This window comes from Belonocnema kinseyi, chromosome 4 (assembly GCF_010883055.1).
Source record: "Belonocnema kinseyi isolate 2016_QV_RU_SX_M_011 chromosome 4, B_treatae_v1, whole genome shotgun sequence".
In the NCBI taxonomy this organism is placed as follows: Eukaryota; Metazoa; Arthropoda; class Insecta; order Hymenoptera; family Cynipidae; genus Belonocnema; species Belonocnema kinseyi.
The window spans coordinates 53,570,701-53,597,249 of NC_046660.1; the positions used below are offsets into that span (position 1 = coordinate 53,570,701).

Here is a 26,549-nt window from a genome sequence, read left to right on the forward strand (position 1 = left end):
AATAAGAATTTTCAATAAAAAATGACAAATATTTTGTCGAAATAAGAAGAATTATTATTAAAAATATTCCAAAAAATAACTTTTTAATAAAATTTGAATTTTTAACAAAAAAGGATGAATTTTCAATAAAAAATTACAAATATTTCTTGGAAATATGACGAATTATTAAAAATAATCCAAAAAGATGACTTTAACAAAATAATTGAATTTTAAACTAAAAAACTTGGATTTTCGACGAAAAAAGATGAATTTTTAACAAAATAGTTGAATTAAAAAAAAATAAGAATTTTCAATAAAAAATGACAAATATTTTGTCAAAATACGACGAATTATTCAAAATAATCCAAAAAGATGAATTTTCTATAAAATACTTGAATTTTCAACAAAATCCTTAAATCTTCCACTTTCAAAAATGAATTTTCCATAAAAAAGCAGTTCATGAAGAATAAAATCGCAAAATAAATAGAATCACAAAATAACATACAATCTTTCATAAACTAAATAAAACAATTACAAATTAAACTAAAAATAAAAAAACACGACTTTCTGAAACACAGTTTTATTTAATATTCCCGATAATACACTTACTATAAGTACTAGTCAAGAGTATGAAATTGAAATTTGGAAGAGAAAAAAAGAAGATACTGCGAACTACCTAATATTATTTACATTTGATGTTGAATGGATCTCGAAGTTTCAAATGTAATGTGCCGTGCTCAATCCCGTAAATTGGCTTCATCACTGGCAAAATGAGAATCAGGCTGGAGAGTAGTAAAACGAACGATGTACAATTATCACTTAACTTTCTAAATAGACATATTTATATAATAATAATAATAATAATAATAAGATCAATAAAATTATACATTCTAATACGGAACTTTGATGGACAGCGTGTTTACCAATTAATCCGAAATCTTGTTCTATTTTTAATAAACCATGTTTCTTGTTACACGCATCCCTGAAAATAATGAGTCTCCTCCTTCTGACGCACATGATTATTCGTGGTGATTTGAAAAACTGCAGCTATCAAATATTTATTTATATTTATCATGTGTGCAAGTTATGTTGCACTAGTATGTTTTAGGAATTTAGCACTGCCTTCGGTCGTCTTATTTTTTTCGATCATTCGATCCGCTACGTCGGGAACGAGACCTACGATTTCGGCTGCCACTGCGCGATCGTCTTGACCTGGAACTGACAAATCAATTTCATCCATTTTTTTTTTTTTTTTTTTTTTTTTTTTTTTTTTTTTTAATGCAGAATTTACAATATTTCGAATGAAATCTTCAGTATAAATCGCTTCGCCAGTCTGATCAGGTCCTTCACGAAAAAGGAGACACCGTTTCCGGGCTCGACTTTTAGAAAGGAACTCAACTCGGCCTTATTGTCATCATTAGATATCATAGAAATAGCTATTTTTCCGGGTGGTCCGTTTTAATTACATAAAAAAAATGCCCCATCATTTCCCAGTTCGCAATTTTTTTTCACGGTCGAGCATACGTAAATAGTACACTGGTGCGAATTGGTCTGTTTGTAATGGTAATATTAAATATTTAATATATTGAACATATAATAAATAACTAGCATATATCATGCATATTTAACATATATAGCTGTGCTTGCGTAAGTGCCAACAAAAGGAAAAAACTTCAGGTGCGAATTCGCACCAGTGTACCGTTTGAGGGTTGAAAGTTGTAAGATTAAATTTGTGTTATAAACTGCACTCTTCTTAAATTAAAAGTTAAATTATTTTCATTTGAAATAGTTTGAAAATCCTTAGAAGGCTTCAAAATTTTATTTAAAAATCTTCAAACATTTACATTTTGTTTTACATTTATTCAAATTTTCAATTATTCTTGAATATTTTATTCACAATTACCGATTTTACATAAACGATCAAATATGTATAAATAATCAGCAATCGTTAATTCTCTTAGTAAATTTTTTTTAAATTTTAGGCTAAAACAATATTTTTAATTTGATAAAAGTTTTTAATTATAAATATATTATTTTTGAAGATATTTTTAAATTGAAAGTAGTTTACAAAGTTTCTATCGGGCGTTTACTATTTCTATGGCTGAAATCGTTAGAACAATTTTTTTGTAAGAAAAATTTTTTGAAACAAGAAGAAAGAATTTTCAACCAAATAATGGTTGTTTCAATCCAAAAATCAATTTTCAACAAAGGAACAGAATTTTTGTAGCTTGTAAATCAATTTTTTTAACAAATATTTTACTTTTCAACTCAAAAAGACGATTTTTGAACAAAAGAGCTGAGTTTTCTAGCTGAAAAATTTATTGCTGCAGAAAAAATTTTATTTTATAACTCGAAAAGACGAATTTTCAACAAAGAAAAAAAAGCTAATTTTGACAAAAAACTAATTTAACCAGATAGTGGCATTTTCAACACAAAAAAACAAATTTTTAACAAAAAAATTGTATTTTCTAGCTAAAAATTGGTTGTTTACAATTTTTTATATTTACCCCTCGAAAAGACAAAATTTTAACAAGAGTTGTGTTTTCTAACGTGAATTTTCGAAAAAAAGGGGAAAAACGAATTTTCAACAAAATAACTGAGTATTATAGTTAAAGAATCGATTTTGCTTAAATAAGATTTTACCTTTAACTCGAAAAGACGAATTTTCCACAAAAATGTTAATTTCAATCAAAAACAGTTTCATTTTCAACAAAGTAGTTGAATTTTCGAGCAAAAAATTCGAATCTTTTAGACGAAAGTTGAATTAAAAAATACTTTATTTTTCAACAAAATAATGAAATTTTCCATCAAATAGTATAACTTTTTAAGTAAGAACAACTCCCTTTCAACCAAAAAAGATGTCTTTTTATTAAGAAAATAGTAGAATTTTGAAGGAAATAATTAAATTATAGAAATTAATAACGAAATTAATTTTGGATCAAAAAAAATTTATTATTCTTAAATGTGACTTTTCAATTAAAAAAAAACTTTCAACTATATGAGATGAATTTTCAAAATTAAAAAAAAAATTAAATGAATTTTCGATCAAAAAGGGCGAATTTTCTATAAAACACACACAGGAATAAAGACAGTTGAATTTTTGAACAAAAAATATAATTTTTTCACAAAGTAGATAAATTTTCAACAAAATATTGAAATGTTCTACAAAATAGTAGAATCTTTAATTAAAAGAGATGAATTCTCAACCAAAAATATAATATACTTTCAACGAAAAATTCACATTCAACTAAAGACGACTTTTCATAAAAAAATGTAAATTTTCAACCAAAAACAGTCGCATTTTTCAAGAAAAAAGTTAAATTTTCGAGTCAATAATTTGACTCTTTCAGAAAACAGTTAAAGTTTTAAAAAATTAACTTTCAACCATAAAAGATTATTAAAAAAAAAATTTCAACCAAAAAAAAGGTTGATTTTTGCCGTTCAAAAGGACGAATTTGATATAAAGAAACACGAATAAGAAAACAGTTGAATTTTCGAACAAAAAATAAGATTTTTCCACAAATTAGTTGAATTTTTACGAAAACAATGAAATTTCCCCTAAAATAGTAGTATCTTTAAACTAAGAACTCACCAACCAAAGAAACGTCTTTTTAATAAGAAATTGTGAAATTTTCAAAAAAAAATTACATTTTTAACTAAATATGTCGAGCTTCAATCAAAAAAGAAGAATTTTTAATTAAATAGTTGAATTTTAATTTTCCATTTTTAAGATATGTCCAAAAAGATTCAATAAAACAGTAAAATTTTCAACTAAAAAAAATTACTTTAAAAAAAATGTCCCATTTTCAGCAAAATAAAAGTCGAATTAAATATTATAAAAAAGGTATTTTATAAATAAATAATTTAAAAACGTATTTTTTAACTGAAAAAACTTCATCTAGAAAAGATGTATTTAAAAAAAAACTTTCTTTCGAACAAAATGGATTTTTGATTAAAAAGGACGAATTTGCTATTAAAAAACAGCAATATTGAACAAGAGAGTTGAATTTTCGAAAAAAAAAAGATTTTTCTACAAATCATTTAAATTTTTAAAGTCGGAAGAATTCCCTTTCAAGCAAAAAGATGTCTTTTTATTAATAAAATAGTGAAATTTTCAAGAAAATAATTAATTGTTTTACCAAATAGTAGAGCGTTTAACCAAAAGAGATTAATTCTGGACCAAAAATGATTTATTATCCTTAAATCTGACTTTTCAATTTAAAAAAATGAACTTTTAACTATGAAAGTTGAATTAAAAACCAGAACTTTCTTTCGAAAAAGATGAATTTTTTGATAAAAAAGGACGAATTTGCTATAAAAAAACACGAATATTGAACAAAACAGGTAATTTTCGAACAAAAAAATGTGATTTATCCACAAATCAGTTAAATTTTCAACAAAATAATTCAATGTTCCACAAAATTGTGGATTAATTTGTAACCAAAAACAGTTGCATTTATCATAAAGTAGTTGAATTTTCAACAAAATGAAAGGACTTCCACAAAATACTTTAATTTTCATTACAATAATGAAACTTTGCACCAAATACTTGAATTTTTAACCAAAAAAAGATCAATTTTTTACCAAAAATGATGATTTATTATTCTTAAATATGACTTTTCATTTAAAAAAAAACTTTTAACTACAGGACATAAATTTTTAATCAAACAGGATGAATATACTATAAAAAAACACGAATATTGAACAAACCAGGTGAATTTTCGAAGAAAAAAATATTTTTTCCCAGAATTTTTAAACTAAGAAAAACTCACTTTCAACCAAAAAATATGCCTTATTATTAAGAAAATAGTGGAATTTTCAGGAAAATAATTCGAATTTTTAACCAAGTAGTAGAATTTTTAAATAAAGAAATTATTTTTTTACCAAAAATGATTTATTATTCTTAACTATGACTTTTCATTTTAAAAAAATTAACTTTCAACTATAAAACATGAATTTATAGGAGAAAAAAAAATTTTCTTTTAAAAAGATGAATTTTTAATAAAAAATCAACAAATTAATTACATTTTCCATAAAATAGTCGAATTTTTAAACTGTAAAGAACTCACTTTCCACCAAAAAATATGTCTTATTATTAAGAAAATAGTGGAATTTTCAGGAAAATAATTCGAATCTTTAACCAAATAGTAGAATTTTTAAGGGCATGTGATACAGTTTCTCCGGCTTTTTTTTTTAAATAAAATTTTTTTTAAACTGAATTCGGAGATGCTATAAAATATCATAACGGACGTCCCTGGACTCTTTTTTGAGGGATAATAGCAAAAAAATTTATTGTGCTAAATAAAAATTGTATGCATATGCATTATTTTGAGGTTACGTCGTTTTTCATCTCTGCCTTTCCGATTGTTTGAAAATTATTAATGAAATAAACTTTTTTAATTTCCTGCAAACAAGGTTAGTTCTGGGAGATTAGTTACTATGTTTATTTGTAAGTCCAAAGTTTTCGGCCAAAAATATTGTGTAGTTTCGAAGTAACTCTCATGAGAATTGTAACACACATAACCTCGAAATATACACACGTTGTTAGCAAAATCGAAATTTTTTTGAAAAATAAACACAAAAAAAGTGTGCGGGGACGTCCGTTAGCATATTCGCTATCATTTCCCGGATTTTGATGACAAAATATGTATTATCCTAGGGAAAAAGCCGGGGGAATCTAACACTGAAAAAATCGATACTAATTCCTAAGCGCTATGCAAATTAATCACATTTTGCTAAATTAAAACTTTTTTTAATTAACCTTTAAAAAAAGTGTGTGGGGACGTCCGTTAGCATGTTCGCTATCATTTCCCAAATTTTTAAGACAAAATATTTATTATTCTAGAAAAAAAAACCGGGGGAACCTAAAACTGGTAAAATCGTCAATTTTGTAAGTATCACATGCCCTTAAATAAAGAAATTCATTTTTTACCAAAAATGATTTCTTATTCTTAAATATGACTTTTCATTTTAAAAAAAATTATCTTTTAACTATAAAATATGAATTTAAAGGAGAAAATTTTTTTTTTCTTTTAAGAAGATGAATTTTTAATAAAAATTCAACAAATTAATTACATTTTCCATAAAATAGTCGAATTTTTAAACTAAGAAAAATTCACTTTCAACCAAAAAATATGTCTTATTATTAAGAAAAAATAATTAAAATTTTCTACCAAAAACAAGAGAAAAATGACTTTAAAAAAAGTCCGATTTTCAGCAAAAATAAAAGACGAAACACAAGTATTATTACAAAAAACAGGAAGAAAAAAAGTGTACCTTTTTCCTCGACTATGACTTCGAGATCGGGATCTCCTTCTGTCTTTGTCTCGGCGATCACGCTCACGATCCCTGTCGCGATCGCGTTCTCTGTCCCTGTGTCGCGATCGACTTCTGTCCTGCCTTTCACGATCTCGATCACGAGGTTCCCTGTCCCGGTCTCGTCCTCTCTCCCTGTCCCGATCACGATCTCGATCCCTTGTCCTGTCCCTGTCCCTGTCCATCATCGTGTCCCGTTTCTCTCGGCGTCTGTCCTCCACCGTCTTCTCCAGCTCCGACAATTTCTCCCGGATTTTTATGAATCCCAGATGCAATTTACCGCCAAAGTGATCGGCCAGTCGTCGATCGTTGTCATGAATGCCAAGATAGGCACTGCACACCTCGCAGACACGCAACTTCTGCTGCTGATAACTCGACGCTGGCATGCTGTTTCGATATTCCTGTTCCGCCTCGTTTTTCTTTTTTCGCAACTCATCAATTTCACCCATCAACTTCATCGACTCCTCCACAAATCCTTCCTCGCCGAGCTGCTCGGCCTTTGCCAGCTTTTTACCAATCTCCTCGGCCAGGACGTGGACACTGTTCGCTTTGGCTGTCACTTCGGCACTCAGCACGTCCTGAGTTGCGGCCAATCTTTTCTTCGCCGACTCTGTTCGACTGTCGCAATCGGCGATAAAATTCTGCAGGTGCTCCATTGCCTGGACGATCCAACGACAACAAAATCTCTCAAATTTTCGGTAGATAAACATTTTTCATTCACCAAATAAAGGCATGAGAATGAGAATTTTGAAGACAACAAAAAAAAAAAACACTTTAATTTTTCACTAAAAAATATCCATTTTTTTTAACAAAAACTGGAATAGTTAAACTTTCGGTTTAAAAAATTAATTTTCAACACCACAAAAACAGATTATAAACACAATAATTCAATTTTCAACGAATGCGATGAATTTTCAAATTAAATTAGCAATATTCAACTGGAACACTTGAATTTTCAACATAATCTTGGAATTTTTAATTAAAGTAGACAAATTTTTAACAAAATTCTTGAATTTTGAACTAAAAAACTTATCATTTTCAACCGAAAATGGAATAGTAACATTTCTAGTGACAAAAATAATAATTTTATACAGAACATAAGAGTTTACAACCAAAATATAATTTAATTAAAAAAAAAAAAATTAATTTTCACTAAAAAAGATGAATTTTGAACCAAAACTTAAATTATTCAATTTCAAGTTGAAAAAAATTAACCAAACAGATGAATTTTCAACTACAACTTTTTAATTGGAATAAGTTGAATTTTCAGTTTAAAAAATTATTTTTAACAATAAAAAAGTAACTTTCCAAAAATTAGTTACATTTTTAGATAAAGTGAGGAATTTCCCAATAAAACTGTAAATATTTAACTGAAAGTTAAAATTATAAACCAAAAAGACGATTTTTCAACTGAAATTATGAACATTTAACTGAAATACTTTAATTTTAAAAAATGTGATTTTTTTAAACAAAAAATTAATTTTCAAATAAAGTTTTAATTTTCTACCAAAAAAATTTAGCCAAATAGTTGAATTTGGAACAAAAAAACTTATAATTTTCAATCGCTAATGGAATAGCAACATTTCTCGTAAAAAAAAAAAAATAATTTTACACAAAACATAAGAGTTTTCAACTACAACTTTTGAATTTTTAATTGGAATAAGTTGAATTTTCAGTTAAAAAAATTATTTTTAACAAGAAAAAAACGAATTTTCAACAAAATAGTTACATTTTCACATAACGTGACGAATTTTAAAATAAAATTGTAAATATTTAACTGGAATAGTTAAAATTATAAGTAAAAAAAAAATTATTTTTCAACAGAAATGATGAATATTTAACTGAAATACTTGAATTTAAAAAATGTGATTTTTTTAAACGAAAAGATTAATTTTCAAATAAAAATATAATTTTCAACAAAAAATAAATTTTTTAACAAAACGCCATTTTTCCACATATACATGAATTTTTAATGAAATAGTAGAATTTTGAATTAAAGACAAATTTTTAACCAAATTCTTGAATTTTGAACTAAAAAACTTATAATTTTCAACCGAAAATGGAATAGTAACATTTCTAGTAAAAAAAACAACAAAATTTACACAAAACATAAGAGTTTACAACCAAAATAATGAATACAACCTAAATAATTGAATTTTTAAACAAAACAAAAAATTAATTTTCACTAAAAAAGATTAATTGTCAACCAAAACTTGAATAATTCAATTTCAAGTTGAAAAAAATTATGCAAACAGATGAATTTTACACTACAACTTTTCAATTGGAATAAGTTGAATTTTCAGTTTAAAAAATTATTTTTAACAATAAAAAAGTAACTGTCCAAAAATTAGTTACATTTTTACATAAAGAGATGAATTTTATAAAAAAACTGTAAATATTTAACTGGAAGTTAAAATTATAAACCAAAAAGACGATTTTTCAACTGAAATGATGAACATTTAACTGAATAACTTAAATGTTCAACAAAAAAAACGTGATTTTTTTAAACAAAAAGATTAATTTTTAACTAAAACTTTTAATTTTATACCAAAAAATACAATTTTTCAACAAAATACATGATATTTTAATAGAATCGTTGAATTTTTAATTAAAGATAAATATTCAGCCAAATAGTTGAATTTGGGACAAAAAAAAACTTATAATTTTCAATCGCTAATGGAATAGTAACATTTTTCGTAAAAAAAAAATAATTTTACACAAAACATAAAGAGTTTTCAACGACAACTTTTGAATTTTTAATTGGAATAAGTTAACTGAAATGATGAATATTTAACTGAAATACTTGAATTTGAAAAAGCGATTTTTTTAAACAAAAAGATTAATTTTCAAATAAAACTTTTAATTTTCTACCAAAAAATACAATTTTTCAACAAAATACATGAATTTTTAACGCAATAGTTGAATTTTTAATTAAAGAAGACAAATATTCAGCCAAATAGTTGAATTTTGAACAAAAAAACTTATAATTTTCAATCGCTAATGGAATAGCAACATTTCTCGTAAAAAAAAAATAATAATTTTACACAAAACATAAGAGTTTTCAACTACAACTTTTGAATTTTTAATTGGAATAAGTTGAATTTTCAGTTAAAAAAATTATTTTTAACAAGAAAAAAACGAATTTTCAACAAAATAGTTACATTTTCACATAACGTGACGAATTTTAAAATAAAATTGTAAATATTTAACTGGAATAGTTAAAATTATAAGTAAAAAAAAAATTATTTTTCAACAGAAATGATGAATATTTAACTGAAATACTTGAATTTTCAAAACAAAAAAAGGTGAATTTCTAAATAGGAAGATTAATTTTCAAATAAAAATTTTCAATAAAACACCATTTTTCCACAAAATACATGAATTTTTAACGAAATAGTAGAATTTTGAATTAAAGAAGACAAATTGTCAACCAAATAGTTGAATTTGGAACTAAAAAAACTGATAATTTTAAACCTAAAATGGAATAGTAACATTTCCAGTAAAAAAAATAATAGTAATTTTACACCAAAGAGTTTTCAACCAAAATAATGAATCCAACTTAAATAGTTGAATTTTTAAACAAAAACATTAATTTTTACTAAAAAAGATGAATTTTCAACCAAAACTAAATAATTAAATTTCAAGTTAAAAAAAATATATTTAACCAAACAGACAAATTTTCAACTACAACTTTTGAATGTTCTTTTTTGGAATAAGTTGAATTTTCAGTTAAAAAAACTATTTTTAGCAATAAAAAAATAACTTTAAAAAAATAGTTACATCTTCACATAAAGAGATGAATTTTCAAATATAATTGTAAATATTTAACTGTAATGGTTAAAATTATAAACCAAAAAAATGATGTTTCAACTGAAATTATGAATATTTAACTGAAGGTCTTAAATTTTCAAAAAAAGGTGACTTTTTAAACAAGAAGACTAATTTTTAAATAAAACTTTTAATTTTCTACCAAAAAATATAATTTTTCAACAAAATACACGAATTTAAACAAAATTAATTGTTCAATCATTGTTATTCAATTTAAAAAAATTAAACACCCTCTCAAAAAATACCCTGACTTTAAATAAACAAATAACCTTCTCATTTCCATGGTTTTCCAGATAGGATGTAATATGAAAGAAGAAAAACTCACGTCAATATCATAGAAGTGATCCTTCTTCTTCTGAGCAGCCTCGAAGTCAGCCCGAAGGGCCAAGTCGTGAATCTGGGGGCATTCTCCCAGGTCCATGCGCTGCGATTCACAAATTATAAACAAAATTAATCAACGTTTTAGCAAATATCATGGCATTTTGCCATTTCTAAAAACAATTAATTATTATCATTATGATTATTCCCTTCCAAAATTGATATGAACCTCACAACAATTAGGCGTCTGAGCTTGTCAGAAATACGAAATAAATATATATATATATATATATGCACCAAATGCGAAATATACAAAATAGTTATAATATATTCATATGCAAAAGCAGACTCTCTACGACAATTACTAACTGTTAAACGATGCAATAATTTTTAATGAGAAACCCGATTTTGTTTTTTGTTCTTTGTTTTTTTTTTAGTGCGAAAAATGCTAAGAGAAGAGACTTACAAAATTATTCAGACTTACAAAAATAAATTGCACCTTTGCGTCGTTAACTCTCTCGTATTGCCATTTAGAACGTTTACGAAGAGCTATGTAATTGGCCAGTAGTTCTGGTAAGGGGGTAGAGTAATTCAATCTCGTTAATACAGAAAAACCTCATTGATTGGACTTAGATTTTAAAAAGGCAGACATTTTTAGGCAGAGTTTAACGAAATAATGTCTAGAGAGATAGAAATTTTGTTGATTTCACTTACAGAGTGGCAACCCTCTCCGCCTGACGCGACAATGCGATGACACAACACGATGATGCTACAATCAGCACATCTTCAAATTCCTATCAGACATCATCTTACAGTCGAATATTGTAATAGCAGTTTATTAAATTATTATTATTATTATTCATAACGAAGTCAGTCGGACAAATTCGTCCCACGTCTCACTTAAATCACTTAGTTAAAAATCGAATTGAATACGTACATCCAATGATGAGGGAATTTTTCAAACAGCACAGGTATGTCGTGTAATTCCACCTAATACTGTATCTTCTTCATCTTTTTTGCTCCTCTTTATCTCGAACATTCACAAATTGCCAAAATAATCGAACAGATAATAATAATCATAATAATGATACTTGAGGAATTAAAAAAATTAGTCTCTTAAAAAAAAAATTAGTTTCTAACGAAAAAAAAAATCAGTTTCTAATAATCAAACGTGCTTGCGATCAAAGTTTCTTCTCTTCTACTTTGTGCAAGTTTCAGACAAGTCGATCGACAGTTGAGAAGATTATTCTGTCTGGAAAGTTTTGTTACCAATTTTTAAGAACAACCACAAAACATGCAATCTACATCAATAAACTAAACAATAAAACAGGATGTCTACCCGACAAATTGTTAATTTTTCCCGGTCAATTTAAAATAGTTCATAATTTTTCATCGTCAAATAATTTTCTTTTTTTAATTTCAGATTCTAAATACTTTTAAATAAATTTCCCAAAATTTCAACACGGTATCCATTGCGACTTTTTAATTAAAATTCTTAAAATTAGTATTATAATTCAGAAATATAGTACATCAATTTTTCAAAAATTCGGAAGTTTCGATTTCTGACAAATTTTAATTTGTAAAAAAAGGCTTAAATTCAAACAAAACCTAATTTGAAATAAGGTAATTTCAAAATCTAACGAGTTGTGACTTGAAACCGGGATTATTTTTAAAACTTCCAATTTTATAAATCAGATTTAAAGTTATTTTCCAAAATTACCAATTCCGTGACAAAAATTGCTTACTCTAAAGACCAAATTATAATTCTTAACGGGAATTTTTTTAATATTTCATTTACATATCACTCTTCGAGACTCAAATAAAATTCTATTATAAAATTACCTGAACCAAGTGAAAATAAAATTAATTTCCAATATTTCCTGTTCCGAGGCAGAATTTTATTTATTTTAAAAATTTGGTAATATAATTAAGAAATATAGTAACTCACTTCTTTCAAAATTTGGAAAAGGAAAGTTTCAAATTATGTTGCGTTTTGATTTGGAACAGGCATTTTTTTTTTTTAATTATCTTCTTCTGAATCGGAATTAAAAAGTATTTTCTAAAATTCCTGTTCCATCTCAAGAATTCCCTCTTCCATACAAAATTATAATTCTTTTAGAAATTGCTTCTTCCAAGTCATAATTACATTTATTTCCAAAAAACCCCTGTTCCAATTCAGAATTAAATTTTTTTGATTTCCTTTCTATGGTCAAAATTCTTCTGTTCCACGTCAAATTATTTTGTACGAAAATATTTTGTCTAAAAACCGAAATTAAAATTCTTCACGGAAATTCACTGTTTCAAGTCACAATTACATTTATTTCCCCAAAATTCCGTGTTTCGAAACAGAATTATAATTCTTTACGAGAATTAAAAAAAAACTTTATTTATTTATTCTCCGCCCAAACTCAGAATTATAATTCTTTAAAAAATGTCATATACACAGACCCAATTAAATTAATTTTCAACATTCCCTGTTCTAATTGAGAATTATATTTTTTTACAAAATTTTCTATTATAATTCGGAAATATAGTAATGCACTTGTTCCAAAATTTGAAAGAGGAAAATTTCAAATTGTGACGAATTTTAACGTGGGACCGGGATTTTTAAACTCCCTTCTTCTAAAATCGAATTAAAATTCTTTTCCTTAATTCCTGTTTCATAACGGACATTCCCTGTTCCAAGTCAAATTATAATTCATTCCGGAAATTTCCCGCCCTAAAGTAAAAATTATAATTCTTAACGAAATTTCATGTTCTAAAGTGAACCGAAAAAGAAAATCAAAATTCTAAATTTCACCACTTTTTTTTTAAATCCCTTCTTATGAATCAGAATTAAAATTGTTTTCCAAAATTCCTGTTCAATATCAAAAATTCTCTCTTCCAAGTCAAATAATAATTCTTTACGAAACTTCCATGTCCCAACTTAAAATTATAATTTATTTCGAAAATATTTTGTTCCAAGTAAGAATTATAATTTTTTCACAGAATCCCTGTCCCAACTCAGAATACGAGTAATAAAATATATGAAACTACTTTTAATTTTCATTTGAGTAAATTCAAGACAAAAAAAATACAGTTTTTTCACTTTTTGTTCCCCGGTCAGGGAGACACCCTGTAAAATAAGATAGTAGATAGGAATAACAGGGTGGCCACTCAAATATTTGGAAAAGAAACGCTTTGGACTTTTCTAAGTTCTGATGTCTCCATATAAAATGCAAAATTTTATCTCTTTCTCTTATAATTAAAGTCATCCGTTTTCGTAATCTTTAATTTTCATCCCTGGTATTTCAAATCATTCAACAAAATTCTATTATTTAAAAAAAAGAAAGCCCAAATCTAAACTTGCTACAGTCAATTATTCTTTTGATTTCCTCTAATTAATTTTACCTCTTAAATTTGACACTTTGATTATACATGAAAAACTTCTCTCTCTCTCTCTCTCTCGAAAAATCAGAAAAATTTCGGTCAAATAGCCACCCTGAGTAAAAAAAAACAGCGCACAACTGGAAAAAAAGGTACCGAGGGCTAAAAGTGGCACATGTTCTTTAAATTTGAATTTTTACTTCTGATAAAGAAGGCACTCGTCGAATAATTTTTCCTCTGCACGTGTTTTTGGCAATTCGCGAGTTACTTACAGGAAAGTGCTTCTTTTTCATGAACCCGCATAAATATCCTCCCCAGAGAAATGATTTTTACACACATACTCACAGCGAATTTACACCTATCTCCCATAAACGGCGACATCAAGATAACAGGGCTGCTACAGAAGTTTCCAGGACAACTTTTTCATAAATTCTATTTAAAATTTAAACTCAAATAAATTTCAAAGCATTTCACTGTTTGCAATATAATTTACAGGGAAATTCTTTTACAAATTTGTTTATTTATTCATATTTGTTTATCTATTAACAAAGATTACGAATTTCCTACTACGTTAAAATTTCAAATAAAATAATCCAAAGAAAATTTTAAGTTTTAAAGATTTCGAAATATTCCGAAAAAGAAACTGAAAGACATTAAAGAAACTTTTTTTAATTTTGCAGGATTTAAATAAATTTGAGGAAAACTTTAGTATTTTCTTGAGATTCTTGGGAAAAATGCAAATACTTTCTAAAAATATCAAGAACAATAAACTGGAATATTTTAAGACAATTTTCTTTAATTACACAATTTTAGAAAAAATTCTAATAATTTAAAAAATAGAAGTTTTGAAAAAATTCCAAAATGTTTTCACATTTACGAAATTCAAAAAAAAATTAAAATTTAAGTTTTTAATCAAATAAAACCTTCTTGCGACTCTTGAGAAAACTTTAAATGAGATTTTATTTAAAAAAATTAATTTTTAAAGAATTCGAAAATTTTTCAGGCAATTTTTGAAAAATATTTTATATTAATATCTTTTACTAGAATTTTTTTATTGTTTAAAAATGCAACTGTTTGGTTGAAAGTTAATCTTTGTTTTATTGAAATTTCATCATCTTTGAATGAATTCCAATATTACTTATATAAAATTAAAATATTTTTTCGTTGCAATATCAAATATTTTCTTCAGAATTCACCTTTTTGGTTAAAAAGACAAACTAGTTTGTTAAAAAATTGGCCTTATAGCTAAAGATTCTTCGTTTCATTAAAAAATTCATTTATTTTGTTAAAAATCTATCTTTTTTGGTAGAAAATCCATGTTTTCTAGTTAAAACAATTGAAAAAAATGGCCTTTTTGCTTGAAAAATCAACTATTTTGCTTGTAAATTTAACTATTTTGATGTAAATTCAAAAATATAACTACTTTTATTCTCTAACTATTTGAATTCTTTGGGTTGAAATTTAACGTTTTTTGTAAACTGTAAAAATGTAAAAATTAATTATTTCTGGAAAAAATTCAACTATTGGATTTACAATTTTTTCCTTTTTAAAAATCTAAATTTTGTAGTTAAAAACTTAATTCTTTTGTAGAAATATCGTTTTTTTCTGGGGTTAAAGATTGAAACTGTTTGTAACAAAAATCGCCTTCCAGACTACTCTGGTTGAAAGTTTAATTATTATTCAAATATTTTCTTGAAATCAATTATTTCAGAAAAAATTTCTTAGCTTACAAATTTAAAAGTCTAGTAAACAATTTAAATATTCGTTTGAAGTCTATTTTTTTGTTTGAAAATTTTATAGTTTTGTAGAAAATTCGTTTTTTTTTTAAAGATAATCTAACCAACTAGTTAAAAATTGATGTTCCTGTTGACATTTTTATTAAAAATATCTGATTTTTTTAACAATCTTTTTAAGTTTTCACAAAAAATCTTATGAAAATTATATCCATATAACCTTACAAACAAATAAATTCAAAATGGAATGATGCTAGTACAGTAAAAAAAAAATGCTCACTCAAATCGTTAAAACGTAATTAATGAATTTCCAATCAATTTCAATGAGCAAAATAAGCAGAAAAATAGAAAGATAATTAGTAAACTTTGAAAAACAAATTGCAATAAAAATGTCTCGACTCTTTTTTCAAAATTTCCACGACTTTTCCCCCGATTCTTTATAAAAATTCGATGACTTTTCCAGATTCTGTAGCAACCCTGGATATCATCTTGCGAATCAATGTAACGCTACTCACCGAAGCGCACTAGAACAGGCCTCTCGGGGTCTGGGAAATTACTTTTCTAGCATCTCGACCACCTCGTCCACCACTTGGGTGAACGAAGGCCGAAGCAAATTCCATGAATTTTTGTTCCTTCTAATTATCACCTAGTGCCTTAATTATGTTAAATAGATCAATGGTAGATGTAATAATACGTACGTCCTTCTTGTTTTTCAGTACTTACAGTAACGCGCTTGTGAGAGTGACAAGAACAACGAGACATACGAGTGGACAATATTCGGAACGATATTGTACAATGGATCGGATTGGAATTGCATTTTCCAGACGCTCTGGAAATAGAACTGCAGTCGCATCGATATTAGTCAACCGTAAGTTATCTCTTGAAAAAATCTCGTTTTCAACAACAACAACAACAACAAAAATAACAATAATAACAACAACATTTCTTGTTAACTTCTGGTATTAGTGTTAATTACTTGAGAAAATCCTGTGATTAAAACCTACGCGACTGCACACTTGACGCAATTCAGGAAAGTCACTGTTCAATTTGTGCCTATCCTCCAAATTATAATGCAGGACAGTCAAACAAAAAACCAGACTTACTTTAAATTTTAAGAGATTTATTGCTCAAGGGAAAATTTCATTAATAAAAGAAGGAAATTAAAAAAAAAAACTATTGATATTAGGACTGGAAATTGATTGTATGTGTCGCGGGGAATTATGAAAATTAGTGTTTTGGGTAAAAACTTAGAAAATTAGTTAAATCTTCTATTCGGGTGTTAACTTTTCTCTAAATTTATAGAGTTCCAGGTATTTAGAAAAATGTGAAATTTAAGCTTTCAGGGTGACCGGAAAAATTGATTTTCAACATTTTCTGATTTTATAAACAAAATAAAAAAAGTTTAATTAATTATTCTTAGGGCAACCTCTAAATTCACTCAAATTTTAATTATTTTTCAATTCAAAAGAACATTAGACGCATTATTATGGGAGTTAGTAAGTTTTGGTTAAAAATAGGTCACTTTTTAAAATTCCAGTGAATTCAGTAAAATTGGAGTAAATTTAGAGGTGTTTAAGAAAAATGAGAAGAATCAGGCGATATTGATAAAAATTCAAGGCCAATTAAAATAAATCAATGTAATTTAAAACACTCCAATATTAATTCGAAATATTATAAAATTCCATGAGATTTTATGAAATTCGATATTTCCTCAAACCCTTGAAAATTTATTAAAATATTTTGAGAGCTTTCAAAATCCCTAATATCATTAAATTCATTGGAAATTCTTTGACTTTGTTTGAATCCCTTGAAATTATTAAAATCCTTAAAAGTTTCTTGAAGATTTTTAAAGATCACGAAAATGCCTAGGAATCTTTTAAAATATCCTCAAATATTTAAAATTCTTTGAAATTCAATTAAATTGCTGAAATATACTAAAAATACCCTTCGATTTTTCAAAACTTTAAAAACCCTTTGAAAGTCGTTAGAGCTCTTAAAAATTCCTTCAACTAAAAATAAAAAATAGCCTAAATTATTTGAAATCTTCAAGTTATTGAAATTCATAAAAAATGTTCCCCGAAATAATCCAAATCCTTTGAGATCCTCTAAACTCCCTTGAAAGTTTTCTCTTGAAAATGAATTGGAATTGTTTTAAATACGCAAAGGTATTCTTAATCTTTAGAAATTCTAATAATTGCATAAATCCACTGCAAATTATTAGGAATATTTTTAAATAGCGTAAAGTATTTTAAAGCCTTTAAAATATTGTGAAACGTCTTGAAAACTATCTAAATGCCTTGAAAATTCCTTAATTTTTTTCTAAATATAAAAAAATAGTTAAAATCCTATGCAATTTTTTGAAACTCTTTGAAACTTTTCAAAAGCTCTTGAAAATTCCTTGGAATTGAAAAAAAAATTATAAAATCTTTCCTATCCTTTGCAATTAAATACTTCAAATTTTGTATTTAAATCTATTAAGAATCTATTAAGATATTTCAAATCCTTTAAAATCTTTTGAAAAAACCCCTTCAAATGTTTTTAAGCTATTGAAAATTTCTTCATTTTTTTTAAATACATCAAAATATTGAAAATTCCATTAAAGTTCTGTATAACTTGAAAATCTCTTGGAATTTATAAAAATAACCTAAAATATTTAAAATCCCTTCAAAATATTAAAACCTATTAAAAATACCCTAAAATATTTCAAATTCTTTTAAACATTTTGAAATCCCTTGCAATCATTTAAAACTTTTGAAAATCGTGGGAATTAAAAAAAATTAATTAAAAAATTAAATTAAATCCTTTAATTAAAAAATTAAATTAAATCCTTGGGAACGTTTTAAATTCCCTAAAATATTTCAAATACCTTGAGATCTTTTTTCATGCCTAGAAATCTTGTAAAATACCTTAAAATAATCCAAATCCTATAAAATTCTATTAAATTACTTAAATCCGCTGAAAATGCCTTGGAAACTTTCTAAAGCTCTTGAAAATTCCTTAGAATTAAATTTTAAAAATCTTAAAATTTTCATATCTTTCGGAATTATTTTAAATTATTGAAATCTATTAAGAACATTCTAATATATTTCAAATCCTTTAAACTTTTTTGAAACATCTTCAAATTTTTTAAAGCTCTAGAAAATTACTTGATTAAAAAAAAAATTTTGATTTAAAATCCTTTGAAATTTCATTAAATTTCTCAAATCAAGTGCAAAATTATTGAATCATTAAACATACCCTAAAGAATTTTTAATTCTTATGTAATCCCTTGCAATAATTGAAAATTATTGAAAATCCTGGGAATTTTTAAAAATAAAATTTTTAAATATAATATATATATATTTTTAAATCGCTTCAAATTATTGGAATCTACAACAAATTTCTTTGTATCTTTTAAAACGCACTAAAATATTTCAAAAGAATTCGAAAATTAAAATTCAGAAAAAAAATCTTTAAAACTTCCTTGGTATCTTTTAAAATACCTCAATATATTTCAAATCAATTAAAATCTTTTGAAATCTTTTTGATTAAAAAAATATATTTTAAATTATTTAAAATCCTTCGAAATTTCATTAAATTTCTCAAATCAAGTGCAAAATTATTGGAATCATTGAAAATACCCTAAAATATTTTTAATATAATCGTAAACTTTTGAAAATTCTTTGGGATTTTTGAAAATACCCCAAGATATTTAAAATCTTGTGAAACTTTTTAAAGCTCTTGAAAATTTCTTCAATCTTGAAAAATTAAATGTTTAAAAATAACCTAAATTCTTTTAAAAACCCCTTCAAATTATTGAAATCTATTAATAATATCCTAAAATATTTCAATTTCATTTAAAACTTTTGGAATAGTTGAAAAACCACAATATATCTAAAATCCTTTAAAACCTATTGAAATTCCTTACAACTTTTGAAAGCTCTTGATAATTCCTTGGAATTTTTACAAATATTCTAAAACCTCTGAAACCCCCTTAAATTTGTCAACATCTTTTTTTAATTGTTTGGAATATTTTTAAATTTCCAAAAATATTTCAAAATAATTAACAAATTGGGTAATTCATTGAAAGAAAAGTCACTTTTTATTTAAAAAAGTAACTGTAGTGACTTTATATCGAATTTCTGTCTAAAAGTTTTTTCCTTGAAAATAAAATTTGAAGAGTTTTGATTAAACCCGCACTTTCTGTCAGTTGAATAAAATAAAAAATTAATTAACAAGATATAATAATAATGATTTATTCAGCAAATGTTATTCGTTATCAAATTCCTTATATTAATTAATCCCGAATTATATATCATTTTAATTTTAACCTCCAAAGGAACCATAAAAAAACGAATTCTGAAATTCAAAATAAAATTTTTCCAAATACCTAAAATGATCTAAGAAGTAAGAGAAATTACCTGAAATTGCTCTAAATTCGAGAATAAATTTAGGAAAAAGATAAGACCTAAGCGGAAGATTTGACTGAATTCCCGAAATTTTTAACCATTCCTTATATTATAAATTGAATTATATTGCAGGGAAATTTGCAAAAAAATTCTTTATCTTGCAGCATTGCTGACTTGATGTAGTTGTGGGTAAAAGTAAAAAAAAAAATATATTTGAACGCGTTATTTTCAACACGGGCATACCTCACTGTCGCGAGGTATCTATTCTTATCTATTCCTAATATAGGACCACGATAATATTTACCACGAAAATTGCCCTTGTAATATTTAACACGAATTTTACATAAATATATTTTGATTTAAAGGAGAGGGATTTTTGAATGCTAAACAAATTATTTTCAAAAGAGAAAGTAAAAGTCAAAATAAATCTCATATTGCTGTACTTCAGTAGGACTATCTTAAATAATTTTACGAAATTTATGTCGAAAATATTTTCTGGCCTCGGACTCATTTAAAAAATTCAAAATCACCTGAAATCTCGTAAAATTCCAAAAAAAAACTGATCAGCTTCTTGAAATATTTTATGGAAATTATTAATATTTTTTTGAATTCCTTTAAAAATGTTTAAAATATTGAAATCCTCTGAGCCCATAAAATCCCTAAAAGTTACTTCTATTCAATTTATTTTTCAGAGTTCTCAGTCATTAAAATTGTCTAAAATCTTTTACAATTTTTTTTATTTCTTGAAATTTGTTTGAATCCTTTAAAATACACTCCAATTTTTTAATTTGAAATCGCGTAGCTCTATTGAAATCCTCTAAAATACTTTGGAAATCCGTAAATTATCCTGACACTTGTAATCATAAATTTATTTTTTTAATTGTGAAAATTTCTAAAATCAAGTAAAACTTCTTGAAATCTATTAAAATCTTTCTAATACTCTGAAATTCCTTCAAATATTGTAAATATATTGGAAATTTCAATTTTTTCTATCTGTAAATTTAATTATTTCATTTTTAATTAAGCATTTACCTTTCTTATTTGAAAATTCAACTAATTAGTCAAAAATTCGTCTTTTCGGTTAGTTCAGAGGCTTTTAATTTAAAATTAACATTATTCTTTGTTGAGATATCTGATATAAAATTTTAAGGGTTAAAAATGCAAATACACTCGATTCAAAGTGGGAAAATTTTATTCAAAAATTCCTATTTTGGTAGAAGAATAACCTCTTCGCTTGAAAGTTGAATTTTTTTAAATTCTCTTTTTGGTCTAAAATTAATTAATTGACTACTGAACTATGTACTCCATTTCAGGATTAGCGTATTTTGTTAAAAATTTCATCGTTTTGTAGACGATTATTTTTCTGGTTTTGATAATTTAATTATTTTGCTGAAAATTCTTTTTTCTTGTTAAGATTTAATTTCTTTTACTGAAAGTTTAAATATTCCATTTTTGTTTGGAAATTTATCTTTTTTACAATTAGTCGAAAACTCAATTACTTGGTAGAATGTTAAATTAATTTCTTAAAAATTAATTTTACCTGTTGAAGATGTAACTATTTAGTTCAAAATTCATTTTTTTTGTGTTTGAAAATTAATTTTTTTTAATTAAAAATGAAACTATTACATTTTTAGTTAAAAACTGACCTTTTTTAGATAAAAATTCAACTATTTGGTAAAAATATCATGTATTTTACTGTTGAAAATTCAATTTTTTTTAACGAAAGTTTAATTATTCCATTTCTGGTTCAAAATTAAATTTTTTTCTCAAATACATGTATTTTATAAAAAAAATCCGCATTTTTTACAACAAAACTATCGTTCTTTTGCGCAAAATTCATGTATTTGGTTAAATATTCAACTATTTTTGTGAAAAATCCATGTGATTTGTTAAAAATTTATCTTTTTGTAGAAGATTATTTGTTTTAGTTGAAAATTCATCATTATGGTTAAAAATCCGTCGTTTTCAGTACAAAATTATTGTTCTCAGTTAAAATTTCAACTATTTCTGTTCCAAATTCATGTATTTGGTTGAAAATTTAACTATTTTAGTTCAAAATTCATGTATTTGATTGAAAAATGAACTATTTTTGTTCCAAAGTCATGTATTTTGTTGAAAAATGAACTATTTTTGTTCAAAATTTATGTATTTTCTTGAAAATTTATCTTTTTGTAGAAGAGTAATAGTCTTAGTTGCAAATGCATCATTTTGGTTAAAAATGTTTTTTTTTCAATTGAAAATTAACGTATTTTATTGAAAATTCGATTTTATCAGTACAAGATTATTGTTCTTGGTTAAAAATTCAACTATTATTTGTTCGGAATTCATATATTTTGTGGAAAATTTAACTATTTTTGTTCAAAATTTATGTATTTTATTGAAAATTAGTTTTTTTCAGTACAAAATTATTGTTCTTGGTTGAAAATTCAACTTTTTTTTGTTCAGAATTCATGTATTTTCTTGAAAATTTAACTATTTTTGTTCAAAATTCATGCATTTTATTGAAAATTCGTTTTTTTCAGTACAAAATTATTGTTCTTGGTTTAAAAATCAACTATTTTTGTTCATATTTCATCTATTTGGTTAAAAGTTCAACCATTTTTGTTTTAAATTCATGTATTTTGTTGAAAATTTAACTATTTTTGTTCAGAATTCATGTACTTGGTTGAAAATTCAAATATTTTTGTTCCAAATTAATGTAGTTTATTGAAAATTTATCTCTTTGTAGAAGATTATTCGTCTTGGTTGCAAACTCACCATTTTGGTTAAAAATTTATATTTTTCAGTTGAAAATTAATGTATTTGATTGAAAATTCGTCTTTTTCAGTACAAAATTACTTTTCTTGGTTGAAAATTCAATAATTTTTGTTCAGAATTCATGTATTTTATTGAAAATTCGTCTCTTACAGTACAAAATTGTTGTTCTTGGTTGAAAATTTAAATATTTTTTTTTCAAAATTTATGTATTTTGTTAAAAATTTATCTTTCTGTAGAAGATTATTCGTCTTAGTTGAAAATTCATCATTTTGGTTAAAAATTCGTCGTTTTCAGTACAAAAGTATTGTTTTTGGTTAGAAATTCAACTATTTTTGTTCAGAATTCATGTATTTGGTTGAAAATATAACTACTTTTGTTCAACATTCATGAATTTTATTGAAAATTCGTCTCTTTCAGTACAAAATTGTTGGCCTTGGTTGAAAATGCAACTATTTTTGTTCAAAATTCATGTATTTTGTTGAAAAATTATCTTTTTGTATACGACTATTCGCCTTGGTTGAAAATTAATCAGTTTGGTTAAAAATTTATATTTTTGAGTTGAGAATTAATGCATTTTTTGAAAATTTGTCTTTTTGAGTACAAAATTATTTTTCTTGACAAAAAATTGATCTATTCAGTAGGGAATTCACTTCTGTAGATGAAAATAAATAAAAATGTATCCCTATGGTTTGAAAAATTAAAATATTATCTTGGAAAATCAACAATATGACTGAAAGTTCATGTTTTGAAATCTCTCAATATCCCTAAAAAATTTTCAAATACCTTAAATCTTTTGAAACTACTTTAAAAATGTTTAAATTCTTTGAGATCCTATAAAATCCCGCAAAATCCATTAATTTACTCAACAATTATTTCCTCAAATGAACACCATATTTTTCCTTACTTCTATTTTACTCATAAATATTGTTTAAATTGCAATTTTAAATATGCCTCATAAATCTATTTAAATAATCAATTACTTCAAATATAAATAAACAAACAGTTTTTTAATCTCTTGACATTTGTTAGAGTCATGTAAAGTTTCGCAATTGTAGTGCAATAAAAAATTATTTAACGTCCTTGGAGATCCAATAAATTCGTGTAGATCTGTTAAAATCCTTCGAAATTTCGTAAATTACCATAAAACTTTCAAAAAAACACAAGCTTTGAAATCCTATCAAATGTTATCTGAGTCAATCTAGCGAAAAAACTGAAAAATAAGTTTTCATTTAGTGAGTCCGAGGCCTCTATTTTGCAAAAACATTCGCGTGTACTGGAAATGCACACAAACATAAATAATGGAAATTTAATTTTAAAAACTAGATAAATTTTCATGAGATGAGCAATATAAACGGAATGTGATTTTAACGATAATTTTTTATAGTGCAATACGAATTGAATAAAAATTGAGTACCAAGTGCATTCGGCTCGAAAAAAATCGGGACAATCACTTTAGAAACTGTGCCGAACTAAGCATTTCAAATAACCTTGAAATATCCCCGCGAAAAGGTAATTAAAAGTAGTGAAAAATTGCGACCACGTTGAAATTATGACCCCCACGAAGCAGAATCTATAACGGTATACGGAGGAATTTTAAATGACCCCAAGTGCATCATTTGAAGGCAGTATACTCACTGTCGACGAGAGGATTTCGTGCGGGCAGCATGCTAGCAGGAAACTCTTGCAGACCTTTGGATCCGAGTATTTCACTTGAAATTTGTTATTCTCACCTGGAAAAAAACAAACAAAAACGCGAAAACTTTAAACATTAATGGATTTTAAAATTATGCGAGGTATACGCGGTCGATAGATTACAGTTGTAGGTCACCATCTTGTAGCTTGGTTAACAGCTTCGTGTTTTGAAGACAATGTGGCACAGTAGTTTTGGAATTTCGTTATAAAGCGTGTATTTTATGCACTTACCATTACGTCCTGTGCCCATTAATTGATCGAGCATCGCTCGCATTTGGTCGTGAGCCGTCATCGTCGCAGAAAGGCTGAAAATCCCTGAAATTCAGCCAAATCTGTAGACGCAATCAGCCTCAACTCACTGGTCACTGCACCTCTGCTGCAACTACGCACACACAATTAACAAATATGGCGGCGAATAATTTCAACGAATTCAACGCCCTCTGGTGACTGACGCCCGTTTTATCAGAGAGAATTAGCCAATTGGAGGGGAAGATTCTCTTAGTCGTCGATTCCGATTTGAGGTTGGGACTGAGTGATAGAGGAGTTCATCAGCCGCTGGGAAGCGCTGGCTCCGCTAGACAAAGCACCGCGAAAATTCAAATTGAAAGAAAAAACAAGTGTGTCATTTATTCAGTTTCAAAAGAAAAATTTAATTTTTTTTGGAACTGGTCAGTTTTTCTTGTGTATTTCTACATTTCACAAGAGTTACATTATTTTCTAATAAAAAAAATTTTTTGGTTGGAATTTGTTATCTCTCTTGACTGAAAAATGTTTTTTAATTCAAATTTCAACAATTTTGTTGAGGATTCATCTTTTTGATTCAAAATTTAATTCGTTTCTTGATTGTTTTTTGGTGAATTAATTAACTGTAAATTAAAGAGTTTCATTTTTGGTATAAAATTTATTTTTAATTGAAAATGCAAGTTCTTAGTTCAAAGTTAAACTGCTTTATTAAAATTCATTCTTTTTATTGAAGTTGTACTATTTTCTTTAAGATTGACCAATTTTGTTGTAAATTTAACTATTTTGTTAAAAATTTATATTTTTATTAAATAAAATTTCTTTGTCTGTGAATTTAATGATTTCTTTTGACTAAAAAGTCATCTTTTTCCCTGAAAATTCAACTCACTTGTACAAAAATGAAATTTCTTGATTAATTATAAGACTTTTAATTAAAAATTAATATCATTCTGGATTCAAATAACAAATTTATAATAAAGTTGAATTACTTGATTGAAAAGTTATTTTTTCAGTCAAATTAAACTTTAACTTTTTTATTTCATATCGAAAATTGTATTAATTTATTGAAAATGCAAATACTTTTGACAGAAAATTTAACGATTTTCCTCAAAAATTTTTTTATTTAAAAGTTAATTTTATTAACTATGAAACTAATTATTTCATTTCTAGTTCGCATTTAATTATCTTTATTTGAAAATTCAACTAATTTGTTGGGAGTAGAACTACTTTATTTAAAATTATTTTTTTTTTAATTAAATTATTTTGTTGGAAATTCCTATTTTAGTTAAAAATTAATTTTATTAACTATAAATTAAATTGTTTCATATTTGGTTAGGATTTTTATTTCTTCATTTGAAAATTCAACTAATTTGTTGAAAATAGAACTTTAATAAAATTCTTTTTTTTTTTAATCGAATTAGTTTGTTGGAAATTCCTTTTTTAGTTGAAAATTAATTGTTTTAACAATAAATGTAATTATATCATTTTTGGTAATAAATTAATCTTTCTTATTTAAAAATTCAACGAATTTGTTGAAAATGCGTATTTTTGTATTCAATTCAATGGTTTTTAATTGAAAATTAAAATGTTTTTGCTTGAAAATTCGTTCTTTTTTTTTCTTTTGAAATTTAATTTTTTTATCTGAAAATGTAACTATTACATTTTTAGTGGAAAAAAAATATTTTTTAGTTGAAAAGTCATATGTATTTCATTAAAAAATTGTACCTTTCAGTAGAAAATTATTCTTCTTGGTTAAAAGTTAAACTGTTTTGTTAAAAATGTAACTATATGCTTGAAAATTAGATTTTTTATGTTAAAAATTAATTTTTTTAAACTAAAAATTTAAGTATTTTATTCTTGTTTGAAACTTTACCTTTTTCAATTTAAAATTAATTGTTTTATTTGAAAGTTTAACTATTCTTGCTGAAAACTA

The 26,549-nt window shown here is 25.4% G+C and overlaps 1 protein-coding gene across 3 annotated transcripts; it reads right to left on the minus strand.

Moving 5' to 3' along the window:
- Window positions 1-547: 547 nt before the first annotated feature.
- On the minus strand, window positions 548-24,761 carry LOC117170502 (putative RNA-binding protein Luc7-like 1). 3 transcript variants are annotated; one of them, XM_033357238.1, is made up of 5 exons: window positions 24,608-24,761; window positions 24,320-24,414; window positions 10,448-10,546; window positions 6,256-6,953; window positions 548-1,191 (listed from the first exon to the last, which is right to left on the minus strand). In XM_033357238.1, the coding sequence occupies exons 1-5, from the start codon at window positions 24,666-24,668 to the stop codon at window positions 1,113-1,115; spliced, it is 1,032 nt and encodes a 343-aa protein (XP_033213129.1). In that variant the 5' UTR covers window positions 24,669-24,761; the 3' UTR covers window positions 548-1,112. The 3 variants fall into 3 exon arrangements, with proteins under 3 accessions (XP_033213129.1, XP_033213128.1, XP_033213130.1); XM_033357237.1 differs by having other exon boundaries at window positions 551-1,197; XM_033357239.1 differs by lacking the exons at window positions 24,320-24,414; window positions 24,608-24,761 and adding exons at window positions 10,925-11,010; window positions 11,155-11,868 and having other exon boundaries at window positions 799-1,197.
- Between the last annotated feature and the right edge of the window lie 1,788 nt (window positions 24,762-26,549).